The sequence below is a fragment of the Microtus oregoni genome, unplaced genomic scaffold (genome assembly GCF_018167655.1).
Source record: "Microtus oregoni isolate MIOR12 unplaced genomic scaffold, Mior012 000000F_ref0000247, whole genome shotgun sequence".
NCBI lineage: Eukaryota > Metazoa > Chordata > Mammalia > Rodentia > Cricetidae > Microtus > Microtus oregoni.
In genome coordinates, this window is record NW_024543059.1 from 73,797,820 (window position 1) to 73,819,579 (window position 21,760).

General features: G+C 40.5%; 1 protein-coding gene across 3 annotated transcripts in view; it reads right to left on the reverse strand.

Annotated features, from left to right (window-relative positions):
• Positions 1-21,760, reverse strand: part of Col25a1 (collagen type XXV alpha 1 chain) — a 385,869-nt gene that overhangs the window by 38,781 nt on the left and 325,328 nt on the right. For all 3 annotated transcript variants that reach the window (XM_041633950.1, XM_041633896.1, XM_041633829.1), the window contains exons 19-25: positions 15,930-15,992; positions 12,811-12,879; positions 12,008-12,052; positions 9,993-10,037; positions 8,881-8,958; positions 1,447-1,470; positions 589-633 (exon numbers count right to left, since the gene is read on the reverse strand). In XM_041633950.1, the coding sequence (XP_041489884.1) occupies positions 589-633; positions 1,447-1,470; positions 8,881-8,958; positions 9,993-10,037; positions 12,008-12,052; positions 12,811-12,879; positions 15,930-15,992 (369 nt within the window). The remainder of the gene's footprint in view (positions 1-588; positions 634-1,446; positions 1,471-8,880; positions 8,959-9,992; positions 10,038-12,007; positions 12,053-12,810; positions 12,880-15,929; positions 15,993-21,760) is intronic.

Consider the following 21,760-nt stretch of genomic DNA (forward strand, 5'->3'; position numbering starts at 1 on the left):
CAGTACGCTTCACTCAACACAACGTGTGGCAGAAAGTCTGAATGCATGTAACAAAGAGAAGGCGTGTAAAACGTCTCGAGAATGACTCCTAAACCTGCCAGTCACTCATGAATGCATCATGGGAAGCCTCTCCTTGTTTTCCTCTTACAAAAGAATTGGAAAAAATAGTCTTTCTTAGTGGCAAGAGTAAACGTGCATCAATCCTCACTTGTTTGAATATTTATCCTTTCCTCTAAGACGTGTGGATTGCTGCTTTACCTTTATAACTTCTGTGAAACTTAACCTTTCTTGTTTATTACTCTGTACTTTCTCAGTGTCCTTTCCTAAATCTGTGTCATTCCATTTCTCTCCCTCTTCCCTCATTTTCCCTCCTTCCTTTGGAGCTCTCCTTCTTCCTTTACTGGAGATTCCAATACTGTTTCTTTGTCCTTTGAAACAGGGTTTCTGGCCTTGCTTCTCTAGGAATTTGGAAGACATATTTTATAAAGACATACATTCTTAAATAAATAAAACGGCATAAAATAAATAAAATAAAAATGGCATCTCTGCACTGTATGTGATAAAGAGAGACAAGTAAGGAAGGATAACCTTTGGCCCTTGTAGTCCTTGAGGTCCAGGAGGTCCAGGGGGGCCCTGAATCAAGACAAGACACAGTTGGAAAAACATAGCAAATATACATGTTAAAATTTCAGGCTTTAAAAATAACAAGCACACCACACAGCCCCATCTTCTATTGTCATCAAATATGCCTAGATATTGACTTTCAGTGGGGCAATATTTCATCAGTTTCATGATGATAACAACTGCCAATTAGAGTTCTGAACTATCGGCACACTCTCCAAGTCACCGTACTACAGAAAAAGCTTTGGATTTGACAAGACAGTTGAAATCGCTGCCCTCTGTTCTGCCCACAACTTCTTGTGACTGATCTGATGTCACCTTCCACCCTTAGCCATCTACTTCAAAGGCTTTGATTTCCTATCCTTCCTTCCTTCCTTCCCTCCTTCCTTCCTTTTCTTTCTCTTCTTTTTTCTTTCCTTCCCCTTCCTCCCCCCCCCCTTCTTTATGTAGTCCTGTCTGTCTTGGAATTTGCTCTGTAGACCAGGCTGGCTTTGACCTTACAGAGATCCAGCTGTCACTGGGTCGAGAGTGCTGGGATTAAGGGTGTGCATCACCATGCTCTGCCAAAGCTTTGATTTCTAAGCCACAAAAGATCAAACTACCTTATTCACAGGAGGTTAAAGTCTTAGAAAATGTAATATTTTTTGGACTTTCCCACAGAACAGACAGTAATTTAACTATGTCAAATGTTTTTAAAAGGTTAATAACATAAACATAAAGTAAACGCCAGATCAAACCAATTGCTACATTAGTACTATCTTGACCTGCATGCATCCGTACTAAATTCAAAGTCACGAACCACAGAGATCATGCAAAAGGAGTTACCGTGACAGTTAAGGTGGTAATCCTCTGTTGGGAAAATGGATCAACAAAGACAAGAGTTACCTATTTTGTGTGTCAAAATAAAGTGACAGATTTCTGAAAAAAAAATCCACTTCTAAAATATATTTTGGCAAGTTAAATGTCTTTTAAATAACAGAGAAGCTACAGCAAAGATAATATCCTATCTTCAAAACGTCGTACCTATAAAGGGTTTGGAAACATTCTTAGAATTTTATTTTAAAATTATAAGAAAACAAGGCATAAAAATTTTCATTTGCCTGATTTTTAAAAATTGACATAATTAAAAAATTATATAGTTAAGTAATTAAAAAATTATATAGTTAAGTACATATAGTATTTATAAGTATATAGAAGTGCTAAGGGTTGGTCAGTCTGATTGTGAACTGTGAAATTTGCTATTGGTAAAAGCTCCATTCTAGATAGGATTCAATTAGGGAAAAGAAAAGCATCTTTCTTCTCTTACTCTGTTGTTCAGTTTTTACATTATAATTGACCCCTTCTTATGTGCTATAACCAAAGAAACTGACATTGAGCTAATCTAGTTTGTTGAAGTGATAAATCCTTTAACAAAATATATAGTCTCCAAGCATGGACTTCTAAAACGTGATTCCTGTTCTGTGATTTTTGTTATGTATTTAATATTTTATCATTTACATTTTGTGCCAAGAGCTCCACATGGCTTATTGAAGCAATAGAAAGGAGTCATTTCTCATTCAGGGCTTTTGGTTACAGAGAGACATTGTCTGGTGATATGTAAACCTGAGGGGTCATTTTTAATACCATCCCTTTGGGTTCCAACCTCTGATTCAAACCTTTGGTGCCATTTTTATCATTGTTGTTATAAAAAAATAACTTTCACATTATCTATTTCACTCTAAATATTTTGATGATTCTTTAGCGATATAGTCACTAATGTCCGTTTGAAAACCCTGTGCTTATATATGTGCTAATGACTCAAGCTTGTATTGTATGATAATAGCAGTCAATGTGATTACAGTTTTAGATCATACAGTAAAAAAGTTTGATGTTTGAGACAAAGGGAAAATGTCAATAAACTAAGAGCAAGTTCTTATATCTTCCCCACAATTAGATGTCATCAGATGTATACAATACAAAGTAATTCTTATGCTGTTTTAAAGAGGTTTCTCTTGACACCACAATTAGATTTATAGCCATGAGAAAGCTATTTTGCTCCTAGGATGTAAATTAGTCATTTACCAAAACGAGGAAATTATAGAGTAAAAAGAATTTCTTCACCATTGCCCTTCAATCATGTATTCTATTTTTAACTAGAAAGCATAATTAATAACTTTTATGAAGGTCAGCAGTTTTACAATTTGAATTCTCTCAGACTGTCTAACAGGGTCATATACGAATTCACATCCTTCCATAAATAGACACGTCTCACTTGTCCTTTTTCTTTAAAATGTTAATGCTAACATTTTAAAAAAATAACGAGCTGCATAATGAAAGAATATCATTAGTGGCAAATGAGCTACCGGAGGAAGCAGAAATGATGTACCAGCAGCTGCTTGGGAGCCCTCAACATTGTCAAGGTTCCGTTGTAGCTCAGAAGGGAGCAGCGGTCACAAAAGTCAGCTAAGTTCACCAGCACACCACTTTGACCTCCTGTGCAGTTCACAAAGTCGTCCTACGAGGTTGTCTCTTCAACGTTAAGGCTACATCATCCCAGCTGGACTCCCTTGTGAACACCAGTAATGATTTGAAAACCAGAATTTTTGAAAGGGATGGAGAAAGACATGCTACTCCAGTGAGACATGGTCTGAGATGGGAGGTGGGAGCTAATTGTAAACGTCCATCTTGTGCTTTATGGTTCATTTGGGGACGTATGTATGAAAATACTGCCCAGATTACAGGTTATTCTTCTTCACTTTTCATGATGATGGGAACTTAAACTTCCCTTTACAGAAGCAGACCATTACAGAAAGCCACAACTCAACAAATTGCAGAGACCAAGTGACCATGATGGTGACTCAGCCCCAAATGATACATATATAACCCAATTCTTTCACTTTAAGGCTCAGCGAGCAAATATCAACGAAGAGGGGACAGAAAGATTCTGAGAGGCAGAGGCCCTGGAAGCCTTCTGTGGAACTGTTCCTTCTAGCTATGACAGGGAAGCAGAACCTGTGAAATGTCAACAGCATGGCTGCCTGAACAAGACCTGAGCAATTCCAATCGTTGACAGTCCACTGAAGAAGGGAGAGAAATCCCAGGGCTCTCCTCTCCCAGATGAGGCAAGCCATGAACAACTTTCAAGAGAGTAAGAGTTAGCATTCCCCAGGAACACACCCCTGCTGTGGGACAATCTTTGTACACTGTAAATATGTATTACTCTCATTGGTTAATAAAGAGCTGACTGGGCAGGATGAGACTGGGTGAAAGAGCCAGCCTAGGACGACACTGGGAAGAAGGGTGGAGTCTCAGGAGTTGTGAGCAAGGTGCAGAGGAAGACAGAGACAAACATGGTATACTGAGATAATGAGCCACGTGGTAGAACATAGACAGAAATAAGGGTGAATTAAAGTTGTAAGAATTAGTAACAAGTCCAAGCTACCGGCTGAGTATTTATATTTATTGTTAAATCTCTGTGGTTACTTGGGAGTGGCTGGTGGGACAGAGCTGACTGGTGATCCCAAGAAAAACTCTGTCTATACCCCCCTCCTAAGTGGTTCTCCTGTACCAAGGGATCAACAGGCTGTATTTATATTCATTCCTTTATAGGTAACAATAATGGTTAAAAAGAAGAGGCTGTGAATTTGGGAGGGTGTTGGAGGGGCTGGAAAAAGAGAAGAAAGGGAAAATGATGCCAGGGTTTTAAGTATATAAAATGAATCATGATCACAGTAAAGTCAGTGTTACGGGTAAAACTCTTTAAATCTGACCTAGGAAACAGCTGTTTTATTGTTAATTGTGAATCTGGAGCCACCTGGAATCAACACAAAAGGCTAAGGCAATGCTTACGCAAACCACATTCTCTTTTCTTTCCATGGACGGACCTAATCTAACCATCTTTCCAACAGAATAGACACAAAGAAGAGATCTGGAAGCAAGAACATAGATAGCACATGTTGGTGTGGGAAATGTGGATGTTTCCCTATGGGGAAGATGAGAATGGGAAGTCTGGGGAGTGCTAGGCAGGGCGAGAAGCTGGGTCAGAGCAGTTGAGGTAAATTCTCTTTTATGTTGCTTGGTGTCAAAAAGAAAAATCATGAGATGTGTTAGGTTTTTATTTTATGCCATAACTTCAGCTCCAGTCAAAAGGATGCAATCAGCAGTTTGTTATAAGTATAAATTTTCTCATTCAACTACAAATGCATGGATGAAAATTATAAATACTAAATTCAGAATGTCAATTATCTTAGGTACATAATACACATTGTCCTTTAACTATTTTATCTCCCACACTGGATACTGGATACAGAGAAGTATCCAATTAAACTAGCATTGATTTTTTTTTATAATCTGAACTATTTCATAGTATTACATAGTTCTAGTGTGAAATTGCAACTGTAATAATTCATACCCATGCAGTCATTCTAGAGTGTTAGACAAAATGTTTTTTATTTTATTATTATTATTATTTTTTTTTTGGTTTTTCGATACAGGGTTTCTCTGTGGCTTTGGAGCCTGTCCTGGAACTAGCTCTGTAGACCAGGCTGGTCTCGAACTCACAGAGATCAGCCTACCTCTGCCTCCCAAGTGCTGGGATTAAAGGCGTGCGCCACCATTGCCCGACAAAATGTTTTTTAAAGGGCACAATAATAAAATAAGCATCATCTATCATGGGTTAGAAATTGGGGAGAATAAATGTTTATTAGTTCTTCCTCTAATGCCTTTCTGACTTAATTGATTGATCTCATTAAAGACTCTTAATCCACTAGAGTACTATGTCGGGAGGATGATGAACAAATAGACCTCAACTGAAAAATGACTCTAAATTCTTTATAAACACAGCATATGGTTGACCCAACTGTAATATATCATGAGGTTTGGAGACAGTATAAAGTCATTGACGATGATGGATATTAACTGGATACTGTTTACAGTCGCATAGAATGCGAGATGGGAAAAATAAAAAGACCCTGGAGGTGTGTATCCATTCATTTCAAGGAACAGCTGTCAGATGTTTTTTCCAAAATGTACAGAGCTTTCAGGAACTTCAGTAGAAGGCATTCAGGAGCTCTTGAAAACCACCTTAAGGATAACACTGCGTTTTATGAGCTCTCACATTTTGCAGACAAGGTTAGTGAAGCATAAATATAGTGATTTCCCTAAAATGACCCCGCTCCTAAGTGGTAGAGGGAAGAGTGAAACAGAAATGTCCACTTCAGTGTAAGTGTAGCCCATATGCTTTAAAAACCCTTCAAAACGCTGTAGAAAATGCCAGTAATATGGGAGCAATTCTTGGCAGAGTAGAGAGTGGGTGGCCTTGTGATAGCTTAGATGAGAAATGTCCCCCATGGCCTGATGGATTTGATGCTTGGTCCCCAGTTGGTGGCACTGTATGGGAAGGTTAAAAAACCTTTCCTAATGGTGGAGCCTTTAGGAGGAAGTACATCACTAGATGAGGGCTGTGAGGGTTTATAGCCCAGCCCAGCCCACCAGCATCCCTGTTCTCCCTCTCATTCCTGGGTATGGACACAACACTAATAGCCACTGTCCTGCTCTTCGTCAATACTGTCATTGCTTTCACCATTTTTACCGTGTCTGCTCTATCGTGATGGATACCATTCCCCTGGAACTATAAGCTAAAAGTTTCCCTCTAAGCATGTTTTTTTTTGGGGGCGGGGGTGGGGAGTCAGGTCATCTACACAGCACAGAAAGTAACTAGAGCACCTTTTCCAGGTGGAGCAAAGACCTATAGGGCACTGGAAGTAGTTTCAGTGAAATGTATAACTTTGCTAATAAATTTTGAGAGCTGTCCCTGTTTTACTATGTAAGTAAGAATTTTGAAAACACGTGGGTCCAAAAAAGCCTGCTTGTTCCTTGTCTCTGACCTTCCATATATAATTACAAACTTGTAGGGGGAAAGGAAAACATTCAGAAAGTTGGCTCAAGAATTTGACAATAACCCTAAGGTTACTGTTTATGTTTAAGCCACTTGTAATGAGGAATGCTAAATCAGTCAGTTGGCTGAATACACCATCCGATGCACATTTGTCCAAATAGAAAAGATAGAAATACAAAAGGCCAGTAGTGGTAGGTAGCAAAGCCCACAGAAAAGTACAGGTCTATGAAAATTAGACCACACTGATGAAATCATGAGGCTAGAAATATTAAAACAGATGTAAAATAGAGGGACTTAAAGTATCTAGTTTGTACATAGAAAGAACAGTCATTCATCCAACCACTAAATGCTAACTGTTCGTTGCACATTCACAAGTCCAGGCAACACAAACATAAGACATATTTTCTGTTACCAAGAAACTTACAATATGGTAATGGAAAACTAAAATTAATTATGTGAATAGAGAGAAATCACATGTCACACTATTGGCCCCTGACTTTGAGGAAGAAATCAGCTGGTGACAGCAGTAAGTTTATGGATCAGATTCAATGAACAAAAGAAAGGAAAAACAATAGGGTGATCCTAGGCAAAGGAGATTTGTAAAGATATGATAAAAAGGACTATTTCATAGGAAATACAGAAAGTCTCTTGCAGAAACGATAGTGCTAGGGAGCCTTAACTGATGACAGATGGAGGAGTTTGGTCTTGATTGAGTAGACAACAAGTACTCTTGGAGAGATTTGAGGAAATCAGAGCAATCAAAGGAATGATAGCTTATGAAACATCAGCCTTAGAGACGTACACTGGTTAGATTAGAGGGGCCAGAAGACACCAGGGAGGCAGCATTGGCCACAGGACCGGTACAGGATTAGACAGGAAATCACCAGGATGTGGATGTATATTTGGGAGTGGACAGAATGAGCAGTGTTGAGATGTGTTTTGAGAAAGCTCCTGGCATGACACTGTAGGAGGGACTAAGAATAGTCATGAGATGCTCCTAACCTTCTGTCTCGAGCAATAAGGGGAAACGTGGCATCATCAGTCTGTAGCAGTTAGTAAGATGTCAGCTAGTAGGTGGGAAAAGTACCAGTAGAAGCAGGCGTATTAGTGGAAGTCAGTAAGAAAACATGGGGCCATGGAGGAACTCTTCCAAAAAGCTGGAGCCATACACAAGCTAGACCTCAGAAATGGCAGAACTGTCAGGAAACAACTTGTTACAACACAGAAAAAGTAACTGGTCTACCTAAGGAAGATCAGAGACTTTAGGCTAGCAAAAAAGTGAGGATGCATAAAAGTGTGAAATACCAAAATAGAATGACTTCACTAGAGGCAAAGAATGAAAGAAATTAAAGCAGAAGGCCAGGTTAAAGCATAAAGATTTTTTTAAAGGAAGGCAATTTGGTATACGTGACAGGAAAGTCAAGGGTGATGATTATCATGGTCACCACTGGGTGACAACAGATACTATAACGCACACGTATAAACATGGAAAGGATGGCTAAGAAGCGAGAGTCACAGAGCAAGCCACATGGACTGTTTTGTGAACTAGTTTTCATGGAATGAAAAGAAACAAATTTGAAACATACAATCATATAGAAGGCCACTATTTGCCAAAGACTCTTCAAAGCATGAGCGTATCTTTAGCCATTTGTTATCAACCACCGGTGAGGTAGCTACGGCTAGTATCTTCATTTCAAATATGGCAAAACAGAGGCACATGGCAGTGAAAGAACTGGCCAGGTCACATTTCTGGTGAGAAAGGCAGTGGAAATCTGGACTCAAGTAGCTCCTGCTCAGCTTTGTAAAAAGTCCCCTATAGAGCAAGGAAGCAAACATTTGCCTAAACTAACACAATGTTTATATTTGATAAGGTTTAGGAGAATTTAAAATATAAGGGAAACAAAATCAGCAGTTTAAATTCCTACAAATTAAAGACAACTGGGGCTGGAGCTCCGACCGTGAGTAGGAAATGATGATGAAAGAAGGCATAGTGATGAATGCATGGACCCATTGTGGTGGTGACGTGAATGAGAACCCCCCCCCCCCCCGCCGCCCCCGTAGGCTCAGGCATTTGAACATTTAGTCCCCAGTTGGTGATGCTCTTGGGGGCAGGGTGCTGCAGCCTTGCTGGAGGAAGTACGCACTTGGTGCGTAGCCCCACTCCACTTCTGGTCTGCTCTCCGCTTCGTGTTTTCAAGGGAAAATGTGAGCGCTCAGCTTCCTGTTCAGAATGCCATGCCTTAATGCAATTATGAACTCTGGTGTTTTGAAACCGTAAGCTAAAATAAACCCTTTCTTCCAGAAGTTGCAACAGAAGACTAATACACTTATCTGTGTGTGTCATACTCTGTGTGGCTTAGGGCAGAAGCTAGTCAGTCACTTGCCTGTAAGGCCTCGTGGAGGTTGCCATTGTAGTCTATGATCTCAGTAGCTCCTGGATCTCCCTTTTGCCCAGGTGGACCCTGTGACAAAAAACAAAGCAAGGGAAAGTCATGGGTGTTAGTCTCGTCTACAAGATGGCGGCAAAAGAGGAGCAGCTCGAGTCCTCCCTGACTGTTATTTCCTTACTACATTGTATATGATGCACACACATTTCAGAATAATAATTAGGTTTAAATTTTGTCCATATTGTAAAGGAGATAGACTACTTCTAACTTTCTGTCTATGTGAAACCGACTCCAAACACAGCAATTGATCTTTGTGTCTTGCAAAATACTATTGACTTTTTCTGTATTTATTAAGGCAACCCCTAACCTCTTTTTTTTTTTTTCAAGACAGGGTTTCTCTGTAGCTTTGGGAACCTGTCCTGGAACTAGCACTTGTAGACCAGGTTGGCCTCAGACTCACAGAGATCCTCCTGCCTCTGCCTCCCGAGTGCTGGGATTAAAGGCGTGCACCATCACCGCCTGTCCCCTAACCGCTCTCTATTCATCTACATATTGTAGATTGCTTCCTCATCCCCTTAGAAGACAGAGCAGTGATGAACAATGTTCTGTGGGAAATTCTTGGCTTCCCCCATAAGAATCTTATCCCATATGCCCCAACCTATCTAAAACTAGAGGAAATGGAAGACCAGGATATTATATACTCACAAATATACCTCCCCCAAGCCAGATTACAAGCACACTCACATCTCTGTATAGTATAGACTTTTATCCTCCCATTATATCTGCTGCACAATTTCCATGACCAGTGTCCTAGTCCTCTGACTGTGTATAAATGCACAGACCAGCGCCTTAACCGAAAAATGGAAGTCTTATTACCTGGGTAGCTGTGGTCTTCATACTAATTTTTTTCCAGAATAAAAGGTGTTTGGTAAGAATATCTATACAACCTGTGCCTGAATTAAAAAAAATAAGGACCAAGGGGAAGGCTATCAGTGGGAATAACCCCAGTCTACCACTAATGCCTTTGATTGTACACCATCCATTCAGATGACTCTCACAGCTGCACCAACACGACCTGCAATTTGAGTTTAGACAAGAGGAATACTCACCCGGGGTCCCAGAGCTCCAGAGTCTCCTTTGTCTCCACGATCACCCTTTGCCCACGAGAAAAGAAAATAATAATCAGCATGGCCACTGTTGTAGGATTCCATCACACTTAATAAGCTATTTGTACCACACAGCTGCGCTTTAGACACGAACTGCAGACATAGGAAGCAGACATCACCGCCACCACCACCACCACTGTAAATGCCTCCTAAAGATGGCGCTGATGGGAAGTTAAATCTTCTCCTCAGAACACAGACTACGTTGGAACAGTCAGACAGGCTATGTACTCTCTGGCCAGGGTTTGCATAAGCAAAGTGAGTGATTTCTAGGGTACCCAAAGTAATATTTATCTTCAGAGTTAGCAGGGTTGCTTTCCTTTGAAGGGGTGTGAATGAAAGGAAAAAGGGCCAAGGCACTGTGGCATCTGTCCTCATGGAAGAAACAGAGACAACTGGGACAGGAAGGAATGGAGAGATCATTTTAGGAAGAATGGGACTGTAAAGCCAGAGGCTAGACCCCCTCTGGTGACAATAGTCACCAGTAGCTACTTAAACACTCGGAGTTGACAGCAGTCAGCTGGCCAGACTTCCTTTATCTTATCTCTCCCCTTCTCCTTTTCCTCTCTGTCCTCTCTTTTCTGTTCCTCCCCATTTTGATTTCAAAGCAATAGGAAATCATCTCTGGAGTTTTATTTATGGTGTCATAACCCCACCCACAGAGACACCAAGAAGAGACTACACACTCTCCAAATGATCAGAGGTTGAAAATGACAAGAGAAGAAAGTACTTAAATCTGTATATATCTAAAGGTTCTTTAAATCAGCCTTAAACTAGAGCCCCCTTTTGATACAGAGCTCACAACATCTGTCTCTCTACATAGTTACATAAAACCGATAAGGACCAGGATAAGGACCAGTGAGGATAAGGAGAAAGGGAGGCTGTAATTTTTCTCATGCAGGTTATACTAGTGACATGGGCCATAACAATTAACTTCTCTATGGATAGGGAATTAACAGCCTCTAATCTCTAGTCCCATTTTGTACTCTTCCATGCTATCAGCTAATGGCATTTTCAGTGACAGTATATATGCTATTTCAGATAGCATAAGCATCATGACGAAGGGACAACTGCTATTGGTAGTGACATTTTATTTTGGTTATTATTTGGTGTGTACACGTGTCTGCATTGTGTCCCAGTGAATGTGCAGGGATAAGAGTACACCCTCAGGTGTTGGTGCCTGTCTTTCACTTAATGTTAAATGGGGTCTCTTTGTGTTTTCCACTGTGTAAGCCAGGCTAGCTTCTGGGGAATCCCTTGTCTTTCCTTCTATCTTCTTGCAGGAGTGAAGGGATCACAGATGCTTGAGTTATTTTGTGGGTTCTGGGGGCTCAAACTCAGAGCCTCACTTTCTACAGTAAGAAGTTTTACTCACTGAGCCATGTTCTACTCCTAGGGTATTGTTTTAATTCTCTGAATGGAGTCATGTGACAAACCAAAGTATAACAGGAGCATTCGTCAACAAAAATAGGGAATGAAAACTAAGAGCAAACAATTCATAAACTGTCTCTTTCCCCAAAGAAGCAATTCTCAAGAAACAGGACATACACTGCCTCTTACAGAATAGTCTGTATGGTGAATGGTGGCTGGCGAATGGCTTAGCAAGCAGAGGCTACCACGCCTGAATACTCGAGTTACATCTCAGAACCCAAATGGTAGACAGAGAGAACCAACTCCTACAATTTACCCTCCGACCTCCATATTGCATGTTGTGGCACACAGCATAACACACACACACACACACACACACACACACACACAGTTAAAAAGGGATAGTCTTAAGGATAAGAGCAGACAACAAGGAAAAATAAGCCAAGTGTCTTGAGTTATAATCACAGGGACAAACCAAATGTAAGTCCTGAAGGAAAGGTTTCATTTATGACAGAACTCTTTGAGGAAGAGGCAAAAGACACGTATCTTGAAGGCCCGTAGTCACATCAAAATGGTTATTGGTTACTGACCTTTGACCCCTTTGGGCCTCTAGTTCCTGATTCACCTTGTTTCCCCTATTGTAAGAGAGTATGAAGATGAGAAAGAGAACGACAGGGAAGATAAGAACAGTGGCTCAGAACAAAGAGGATCACGGACACACTTTATCTTAACAGCCAGGCACAGTGCCGTATAACGCTGGTTATTTTAACACAGAGAATACGCATCGCTGTAGCAGGAGCTCACTCCCTGGTCTCTGTCAACCTCTACCCGTTATGACTCCGAAGACTCTTTTCTATCAGTGTCTGTGGAGAGCTCTGTAAGTGATTCTATGCGTCTCAACAGTGCTTCTGTGCTGAGAGTTCTTTCTCATCAGAGATTACATCACCCGTCTCCGAGAGGGGCTGGTTATTAGAGTAGAGTATACACTTTAGTTTGTATAATGTTTAGGGAAAGAGAGCTGGCATAGGCAAATATATCCTTAGCACTAATATTTCCAAGGTGTCACACTCCATCAAGTTACCATGGAAACGAACACAGCACTGGGCAGTGAGGGTTTTTCTCAGCAGGCTGTAACACACATTGAGCGATGGCGTGTTATATGACAGCATCTCTCCCTTTACTTTCAGATATGCTATTAAATTTCTTCACTGAGCTGCACAGAGTAAACAAGAAGAGTTGAACTGCAAAATCACTAGCATCAGTGTGCATTTCAATGAGGTGCTTGTGATTTGGGTCGTTTTAGCATCTGTTGAAGAGTTAGTTGCATATTCTACAGCAAGAGGCATGCACCCCCAAATAAAGACAGCTCTCCTCCAACGTAAGAATAACTGACCTTTGGTCCTGGGGCTCCCGGGTCTCCTCGTTCACCTCTTCCAGGAGGCCCTGCCTCTCCACGTTCACCCTGTCACAAATTGCAAAACAGGTAAATAGTAGCCTCCCCATGCCTGTTCCCCAGAGAGGAATACCGGAGTTCAACAAAACAGAGGTAAACACAGCCACTGCTCGTTCACAGCATGCTGGCACTGTGTTCATCTCTGAACATGACCCCATTGCATACACAAAACACTCTAAGGTTATTAATTTTGGTGCCATCTTGGCTGGGCTAAGAAGCACCTATGGGACTCTGGAAACATTCTTACTGTTTTTTTTTTTTTTTTTAGCAGAGTGTGTCCAGAGGAGATTGCATAATGGCCAGTGACTGAGTCGACAGACAGAGAGGGGAAGGTTTCCCCTTCAAATATGTGATTGTTGCCCACATGGCTTCGGGAGGGACAAAAGGACAGGCAAGCTGTCTCTGTCCCTCTGGAGCACCTTTTGCTGCTCAGAACACCACAGCCAATCTTCTGTCTTGAGGGCAAGACCAGCACCAGGCCTTGCATCTTAGACCTTTACCTTCTTCCAAGGAGTTTCAGTACCAGCTTCCATGATTCTGAAGCCATCAGACCTAGACTGAACCAGGCTACTAGGATGCTTTTAGTTTGTATATAGCTGGTTTCTGTGGGACATCTTTGCCTCTGTAATCACATGAGCCAATTCTCCTAATAAATCCCTTCCTTGGCCATACACATACACACATACACACATATGTCATATGACATATACATGTGTCATATATATGGATGCTATATATATATATATATATATATATATATATATATATATATATATAGCTAGGTAGGTATATATGGTAGGTAAATACTCTCTCACTGACATAGGTTCTGAGTCTCTAGAACACCCTGATATAAATGTATATGTAATTCTGCCTTCTAATCCCCATTTTATAAATATGGAAAGAGTTTGATGAATGTCTGTTAGGTGGCTATGCAGATAAATGCAAAGACATTAAAAGATTATCAGTATGGCTTCCTCGTCCTCTTCTTCCTATGCTTATTGCTCCTCCTTTTTTTTTTAATTATTGAATGGACATCTATTTACATTCTGTAGCAAATTTTAAGAAGTTCCAGCAAAGTACATAGCACAATGGGGAAGTTCCATATATTATACTTTGACCTACTGGTTTTTTTTTTGTACTCTGACTTAAATTCAATTTTTCTAGGCAGATGTAGCTCTGACAAGGCACCAGGAGAGGCCCTTGGGACACGCCATTTCCACTACAGATTCTTAGATGCTATTAGTCTCCTTTCTTAGGACATGTCTTTACTGCCTTGCGAGTTAGACACACCATTTTATTTTTTAGATCTCTTGTTAGGGGTACAAATTCAGACCATCTACAAAAAATGGTAAAAGACCATTGTTGGGTCAAAATATATCTTCAAATTAGAAATTTCCTCTTAGGACACAACTCTTGTTGAGATAGGCAATTCAGCTAACAAGTTTAGGATATTGCTAAAACTGTCTTTCTGTGCATATGCTTGCTTGTAGAAAGGTCACAGGGGCATCACATCTCTTCCTTCTCCTGGAGGTCCAGAGTAAAGTATTTATTCTCTAGAGTCATGCTGAGGCCTTCATAATAGCCATTACTCTCAACTTTCTGACTCTATGTCTGAGTCTCTCTCTTTGAAACTATGGAATAGTTTAACAGTTTGCTATTAAAAAAAAAGTATTTAGGGCCAGGCAGTGGTGGCACAGGCCTTTAATTCCAGCACTCGGGAGGCACAGGCAGGAGGATATCTGTAAGTGTGAGGCCAGCCTGGTCTACAAGAGCTAGTTCCAGGACAGGCTCTAAAGCTACAGAGAAGCCCTATCTCAAAAAAACAAAAAAATTTAGGGATAAATATCTCTACCAGCTGGGTTTATTTTTTTTCCCCTGTCTAGCAAAAATCTTCTACAGATGAAGTTCCCAATGGCTCCCCCTGCTGGGACTCACCCTCCCTGTGTGGTGGTAGATATACTACTCTGCCTGGCCACCTTCTCTCTCCTGGCTTTAAGGCTTCAAACTCAATCAGTATAACCGTTCTCATGTGAACAGACAATTCCTTTCATCTCTGTCTTTGCCTTTCCCTCTCAGGAAGGTCTATCTTGTGTGAATTTGTTTAGGCTAAAACAGAATTTCTTTAATGGGCTTGATAGCTTATTGTGTGAAAATGGGATTTCTTTGGAAAACAATTTTTCATAATCCTACGAGTTCCAGTCCTCTTAGGCAATGGATAGTTTCCGCTGCTAGGATTAGAGTTATTTTCGCTTGACCAGAGCAGAAATGAGGCCTAGATCATCTGAATAGACCGTGACATATTTCTCTAACTATTGGAAATCACCCCTGGCCTATTTCTGCTGAACCCAGAACTCACCGAGGCCGAGTCTGCTGTGGCTTAAAAATAACTGAGTATAAGTGGATGCCACTTTGTACCTTTGATTCACAAGTCTGTCCTGAGCACAACTCCATCACCGTTTATGTCTTACTGGGCAGATGAAGGGTGAACTCTGGACCTGCCTCTCTATCTGCAGCTCTGTATTCTTTTTGCCTGGCAACATACAGCTCTTGCTTTCAGGGTCCAGTTTAAGGTTGCCAAATAGAACACTCAAAGACGGTTTTCATTACAGAATATTTCTGCACACATCATTTGGAGCAGATATTTTTTGGAGTGAAGCATTTAGAAATCTCTGTGACATCCGTGGGGATGGGATTAATGTCCGATTAGCAAGAGCATCCTGGAATGGATGAAGAAGGGAAGAAGAAGGGGTTGGTGAGCTCTGGCCCTCCTTTCTCTCAGCCACCTTTCCATGTCACCGGGAAGCCAGTGGCATCACACTTACTGAGGAATCCAGAGGGCAAACTTGAACGACAACTATATTCCACCCACTGTCGGATGTGCCTAGAGCTTCCTGGACATAACTTCCAAAGGCATGTCATTAATAGGTGGATCAGGCTGCCTTGGTTCTAAGGCAAAAATATATGGCCGTCCAAACAGTGGAAGAGTCCTCCCACCTTTTATTTTTGGCAGGGATGGCACAAATGTCAGAGAAAAAGGAGGGGCATAAAGGTTTACTTACTTTTGTTCCTGGTAACCCTGGTAAGCCCGGCTCTCCTTGAGGACCAATGAAGCCTGGTTCTCCCTTAAAAAAAAGATGGGCATACAAGGCATTATTCATTTGACAGCACGCTCAGTTTTTCCTACTGTGGTTCTACTTCCTTGATTGCGTACAAGTGTCCCAGCTGAGCTCAAACTACTCACTACACGATGGTCATCAATGGAATGAGAGGCGCTCCAGAGACGCTTTAGAAAGTGATGCAAATGTCTTTGTAATAACTCCTTCCCTCCTCCGTCTGGTACGTCTTGTCATTTAACACACAAAGACCAATTGTGTTTGGGTGGATGTGGAGGGGCCCATAAGGCTCCCTTCCTCTGTCCACAGCCTTGTGAATTCTCTTCCTCTTGAGTCAAAAGTGGATTCCCTATGTAGACCTGGTGAATAAGATACTCTGGGAATGATAGGACGTTACATCTGGGTCTAAGCTGAGTGGCTTCTGTCTGGGGTGGGTCTTTCTTCTATCTTCTCACTTGGACCACTGATTTTGAGGGGAACAAACTGCCCTGCTGTGGGGTAGCCCTGTGGAGCTACCACAGTGTGAGGACTGAGGTCTGTCAAGAACTCTGCGAGGGAGCTTGGGAGTGGATTTTCCATCCCTTAGATTCTTCTAAAGAGGACACAGCCCTGGATGCCTGCTTCATGGCCGACTCTTCAGGGACTCAGAGGCAGAGTCGCCTGTCCTGCTTGAATTCCTGCCTTTCAGAGACATAAGCGAAGAGTTTTCAGCATCTGCTTTCTAGGGTAAGGCGGCAGGCGATAATACATAGCTGATACAATGAATATGCCCAGGTGAGAGAATTAGTAATATTCAACATGAAAGGAAAAGTCCTTCTTGCCATACTCCTCAAACATTGTCTCTGTTACCTGGAGGAAATTCATCTGTGGCATAATAAAAGGCACCCTGGTCTTGGCATGGATCTGTCAGGCCTTAGACTCCTCTGGGTTACAGGAATGGTAAGAGACCTCCTTTGTTGCTCATAACTTGTTCCTTCCAACTACACATGAATTGCTACAAACAGGAGACACTAAGTGAGTCCCCTAGATATTGCCAAGGTGTGAATAACCAGTCTGATGGCTAGAAGGCTGGAATTTTCCATTTTATTTCATCATCCATGGGAAAGGGAGAATGGCTGGAGGTTGAAGTTAATCACTAGAGGGTAGCGACTTCATCAGTTATGCCATGGAATCCCCATAGAAACCCTAAATAACAGAACCAAGTAGATTTTTCAAGTCAACACACACAGTTACAAGTCAGGAGGGTGGAGCGTTCGGATACACAAGGACAGAGGCCTTTGTGGCCGGAGGTCTTCCAGACATTGCCCTATTCAGTGGGCAGTTTTATTCAGCCTTTAGAATAAATGACAAGGGCGTCACCCTGAACTGTGACTCATTCTATCCAATTCTTAAAACAAGTTGTTCCCCCAAAGCCCTAAATCCATAGTCACTTTAGAAAAAGTGCAAATAATCCCAGTCACTAATAATTTGCTACATGCCACTGAAATGAAGTTAGTCTTGCAAGGTTGGTCCTGAAGACTGTGACATCTGAGACTAAGAAGGACGGCATCAGAACAGGACCGAGCTACCGCCCAAATTCAGCTGGCATGCGAACCAGAAAGATGGAGGCCTAGGGTTTGAAAAGAAACTACTTAGACCAGTGTTTACATCCTCCTGATTATCTACCCAGTTTTATTTTCTTTTTAACTAGTCAAGGGAAACAAGACATAGGGGTCTAACCATTTAGAATATAAAATACTTAACAAAAATTTAAAGCAAACCTTGCAATGGTTCTTTTCTAATACTTCCTGTTTTGTTTATGCTTGGACTATTTCTGGAAGAATTATCGGTTCAATTGATTTCCCTTCAAATCAGCTGTCATGAACCTGTTTCATGGTGCTTGGAACTAAGCAGGAAGGCTTAGAGAGAGTGTTCTGCAGGCATGTTAAAATGTCTGCATCTATGTTTCAAACAAGTGGACTTTTTAAACATTTATATAAAAGCTAGCTGCTGGGTATTGAGAATAGAAGGATGTCGTCACTGTGAAACATTTCAGGTGACACACCATTCAGATTTAGTATGACTTGAGCACCCCGAAGGTAGAAAAGTGGGGGCTGGATCTCGGAACTGAGGTTTACGGTAAGGTTATTTCCTATAATCCCTATTCTACTTGGCACCACAGTCTACCTCCTAGAAGGGAAAACCTGGCAAAGGTGTCATACCTCTTAATATTTCAAAATAAAAATCTGACCTCAATTGAGAGAAATCATTTATAAGTCTACCTTTAGCAAAATAATTTGATATGTTATTTTATAAAAAACACTATAAGTGATACATTTATTTATAACTAAACATCTAATCTAATAGGGTAATATTTAACATAAATAGGTGTCCTCTCTCCACTTTCAAGAATATGAATGAATGTTACAGTCATTGGTCATGGCGGATGTCCCCAAATTGTAATGTAGAGATTGAATATTTGCTTTTCAACTTGAACTCTTTATACATTTTCAAGCAAAGATAAAATGATTTCTTTAGCCAGTCAAGTGGAAGCTTCATTAAAGCATACTAATAATACAAAGCAGAAAGGGAAGAAGACACAGAAATACAGTCCGTATTTGAGTTAGTGTTTAGTTTACAAAAAAGTCAAGCATGCGGTTGCATTTTCCACAAACAAGTCTTTGTTATCTCAGCAGTTAGATACAGGCATTTTTAATCTTCCTTCTAAAGACACATTAAATTTCCTTTAACAGATGATTCAGGGCAAAATTATTTAATTTCAAGAGATAAATTAAGCTGCAGACTTGATTTTTAGCACTGTTGTGCTTATAGGCTTCAAAAGACTTCAGTATGATTAGTCGTTCATGACCACCACTCCGAGAGAGTATCAGTCACATACGTACATCTCGACACACCCCGTGTTCCAATGCGCTACTTACTTTGTCAACCAGGCTGTGCTTAAACTTAGAGACCCACCTGCCTCGTCTCCCAGGAGCTGGGATTAAAGGCGTGTGTCGCCACCTTCTCAAGTCTTTTAAGCTTACTTATCTCCTGAGCTTATACTGGTTCCAAAAGTTTTGGTTCCAAAAGTTTTTCTGGGAGAAACCCTGGCTCTCCCAGACGGCCTGAAGAGGGCTTAAAGGTTGAATGGTTTCACAATGGGCAAAGACATTTTGTTTGCTGTTGGCCTGAAGCATCTAAGTGTGAATAACTTCAGATTTTGTGTGGAGTCTAACCTTTAAGACATAGCCACCATGGAGCTTGGAGGTTATAGCAAAGAAAACTAGCAACTCTATCTGAATAAGTTGTTAAAATAACCTTTCATTGTACAATTACCTATCTGAGATGTGTTAAATACTTCACCCCGAACAACAAATCGAGAAGACTGAATATAGACGTGTAGATGTGAATCCAGCTATAGTCTAAGCCAGGCATTAAAGAGATTTTAGGGGGGAAAATCTTTATATACCAATATCATCCTTCTTACATCTTTTTCTGATCTTATTTGAAAAAATTCAGTTTTATTTCATAAAACACAATCTACCTAACAATGAGCAAAATGTCTCCAGTTTAATTTTGAACAAGATCTATTTTGGCTGAAGTCAGTTTTCTTCAACTCATCTGCCAATACCTATCAACTCTCCCTCAAATCAACCAACTCAAATATCTCAGTGTAACAGCAACATAAATGTGAAGTCTTCTGGATAAAAGTTAAAGAGCGAACAGACTAAGGAGCCACATCAGCCCCTCCAGTCCTGTCCACCAGCCAAGAAACAATGGCTCCCTTCTATATTATGAAAACATGAAGCCGAGCTGGCAAAAGCTTAGGAATGTGGCTTTTCTGAATGACTGCTGAAGATTTCATGAGGTCTTGGGATTCTCTAATAAAATCTTAACTGACTTTCTAAGCACAGCAAGGGAATACTTCAGATAGTCTCTCCCTTCTAAATGGTCACTGAGATAGCGTTCAAAAAGGCGAGAAGAACCAGCACATACTTAGAAGGGTCGCTAGATCAATGAAGGGGAAGGAAGAAAGGGAGAGAGAGAGAAAAAGAGAGGCAGTTTCATTTTCACAGAGATGTTTCTAGATAAACTTCCAGAACATTCTATCCATTAGGCAAAATGGTGGCCAGAAACTTGTTAGTTCTTGCTTGAAGAAAAATATCTGGCTTTTTATTTATTATTACTGGTTTCATTTTTATTTATTTTTTTCTGGTTTTATTTTTATAAGTCATTATTAAAGAAACAAATTACATAATTTTCTTAACCCAAAAACTCTCTAGATGAGTCTTGTTTTCTGTGATTTTTATCGTTTCTGAACAGATCTGATTTTCATTGTCCCCAAAAATAGTACAATGGCGTTTGAAAAAATATGTGCTGGTTTGCTTGGGTGCTAAAAGCACCCCAAAATGTTGATTAATGTGTCTTGATACAGAATGCATTAGCCATGCACTGTTCTTTTTGCTTAGAGGCTAATTAGAATTCAAATCAGCATGATACCTGCTTTTGAGAATTACAGCAGTAACATTTATTATACTAGGAACTGGGAGGCAGTCAGTTTGGGTAATGACTGATTTCTAAAATTATTGAGGAGACAAAAAAAGAAGTAGAGTTCATCCCTAAAACACTTATTACTCATAAGGATACAATCTGAGTATAAATTACTACATTTTAAGTGTTCTGTTGAAAATGAACTAAATAGTGAATTTATTTAAAACCCAGAAAAACCTGTCTTTTGGAGATTTTTTTTTTGTATTAACAGAATTGCATCATGAAGGATATGCAGTGTAATTGTTGGAAGTTTCATTATGGTTGCTAAAACTCTCTGATTTCTTTTGCATGAATTTCCTAATTGGACTCAAGTTACCCGTGTCTTCAGGTAGTCTGTGCCAGCAGGAAGTAGTTACAAGCAATAATAACACAGTGTGACCTGTCTGCTAAGGCTGTCTTATTTCCTTTCCTCTATGAATTAATTTTACATCCCTCCATCTATCTCTGCCAGTTTTGAGATATGCCAATGTTTCTGAGGACTGAGCTGCATTCATCTTTGTCAGATTCTGAAGACGCATTTGTTACTCACAGAGGACCAGGCCAGCACTCAATCCTGCGAGTGTCAAGTGAATATCTCTGCCTCCTGTGAAAACAGATTTCAGGTCCAAGGGGATTTCATATGATGTGGGAGACATGGTTACCACCTTAGACCCTTCTGCCTCTTTAACTTCTTGATCTGAATGTCAAATTTTCACTAATGAGGAAACCAGAGTAAAACCATTAAACTTCAAGGAATGGGAAACCATTAAAATATAGTTGCTACTTAAATAGCTTTTTATGATTTGATGTAATATTTGCTGTTAATATATCTCCCCCCTCTTACTTTGTTTTGTTTTTGAGACAGGGTTTCTCTGTGTAGCTTTGGAGCCTTTTCTGGAACTGGCTCTGTAGACCAGACTGGCCTTGAAACTCACAGAAATCCACCTGCCTCTGCCTCCCAAGTGTTGGGATTAAAGGCATGTGCCACCACTGCCCAGGTAAAACTTGACTTTTTAATTTGGTAAAATCAGCTACTTCTATCCTTTGAAAGAGAAAAACAAGCACTGAAAATCTGAGAAAAGTATCTTGAGTTAGGCAACACTGACTAGAAAGTTGAGAACAGTAGCAGGATACAAAATCAACTTGCAAAAAGTCAGCAGCCTTCCTATATACAATATACAAAAAGTCAGTCTTCCTATGTACAAATGCCAAACACTGAGAAGGAAATTAGGAAAACAATACCATTCCCAAGAGCCTCAAAATACCTT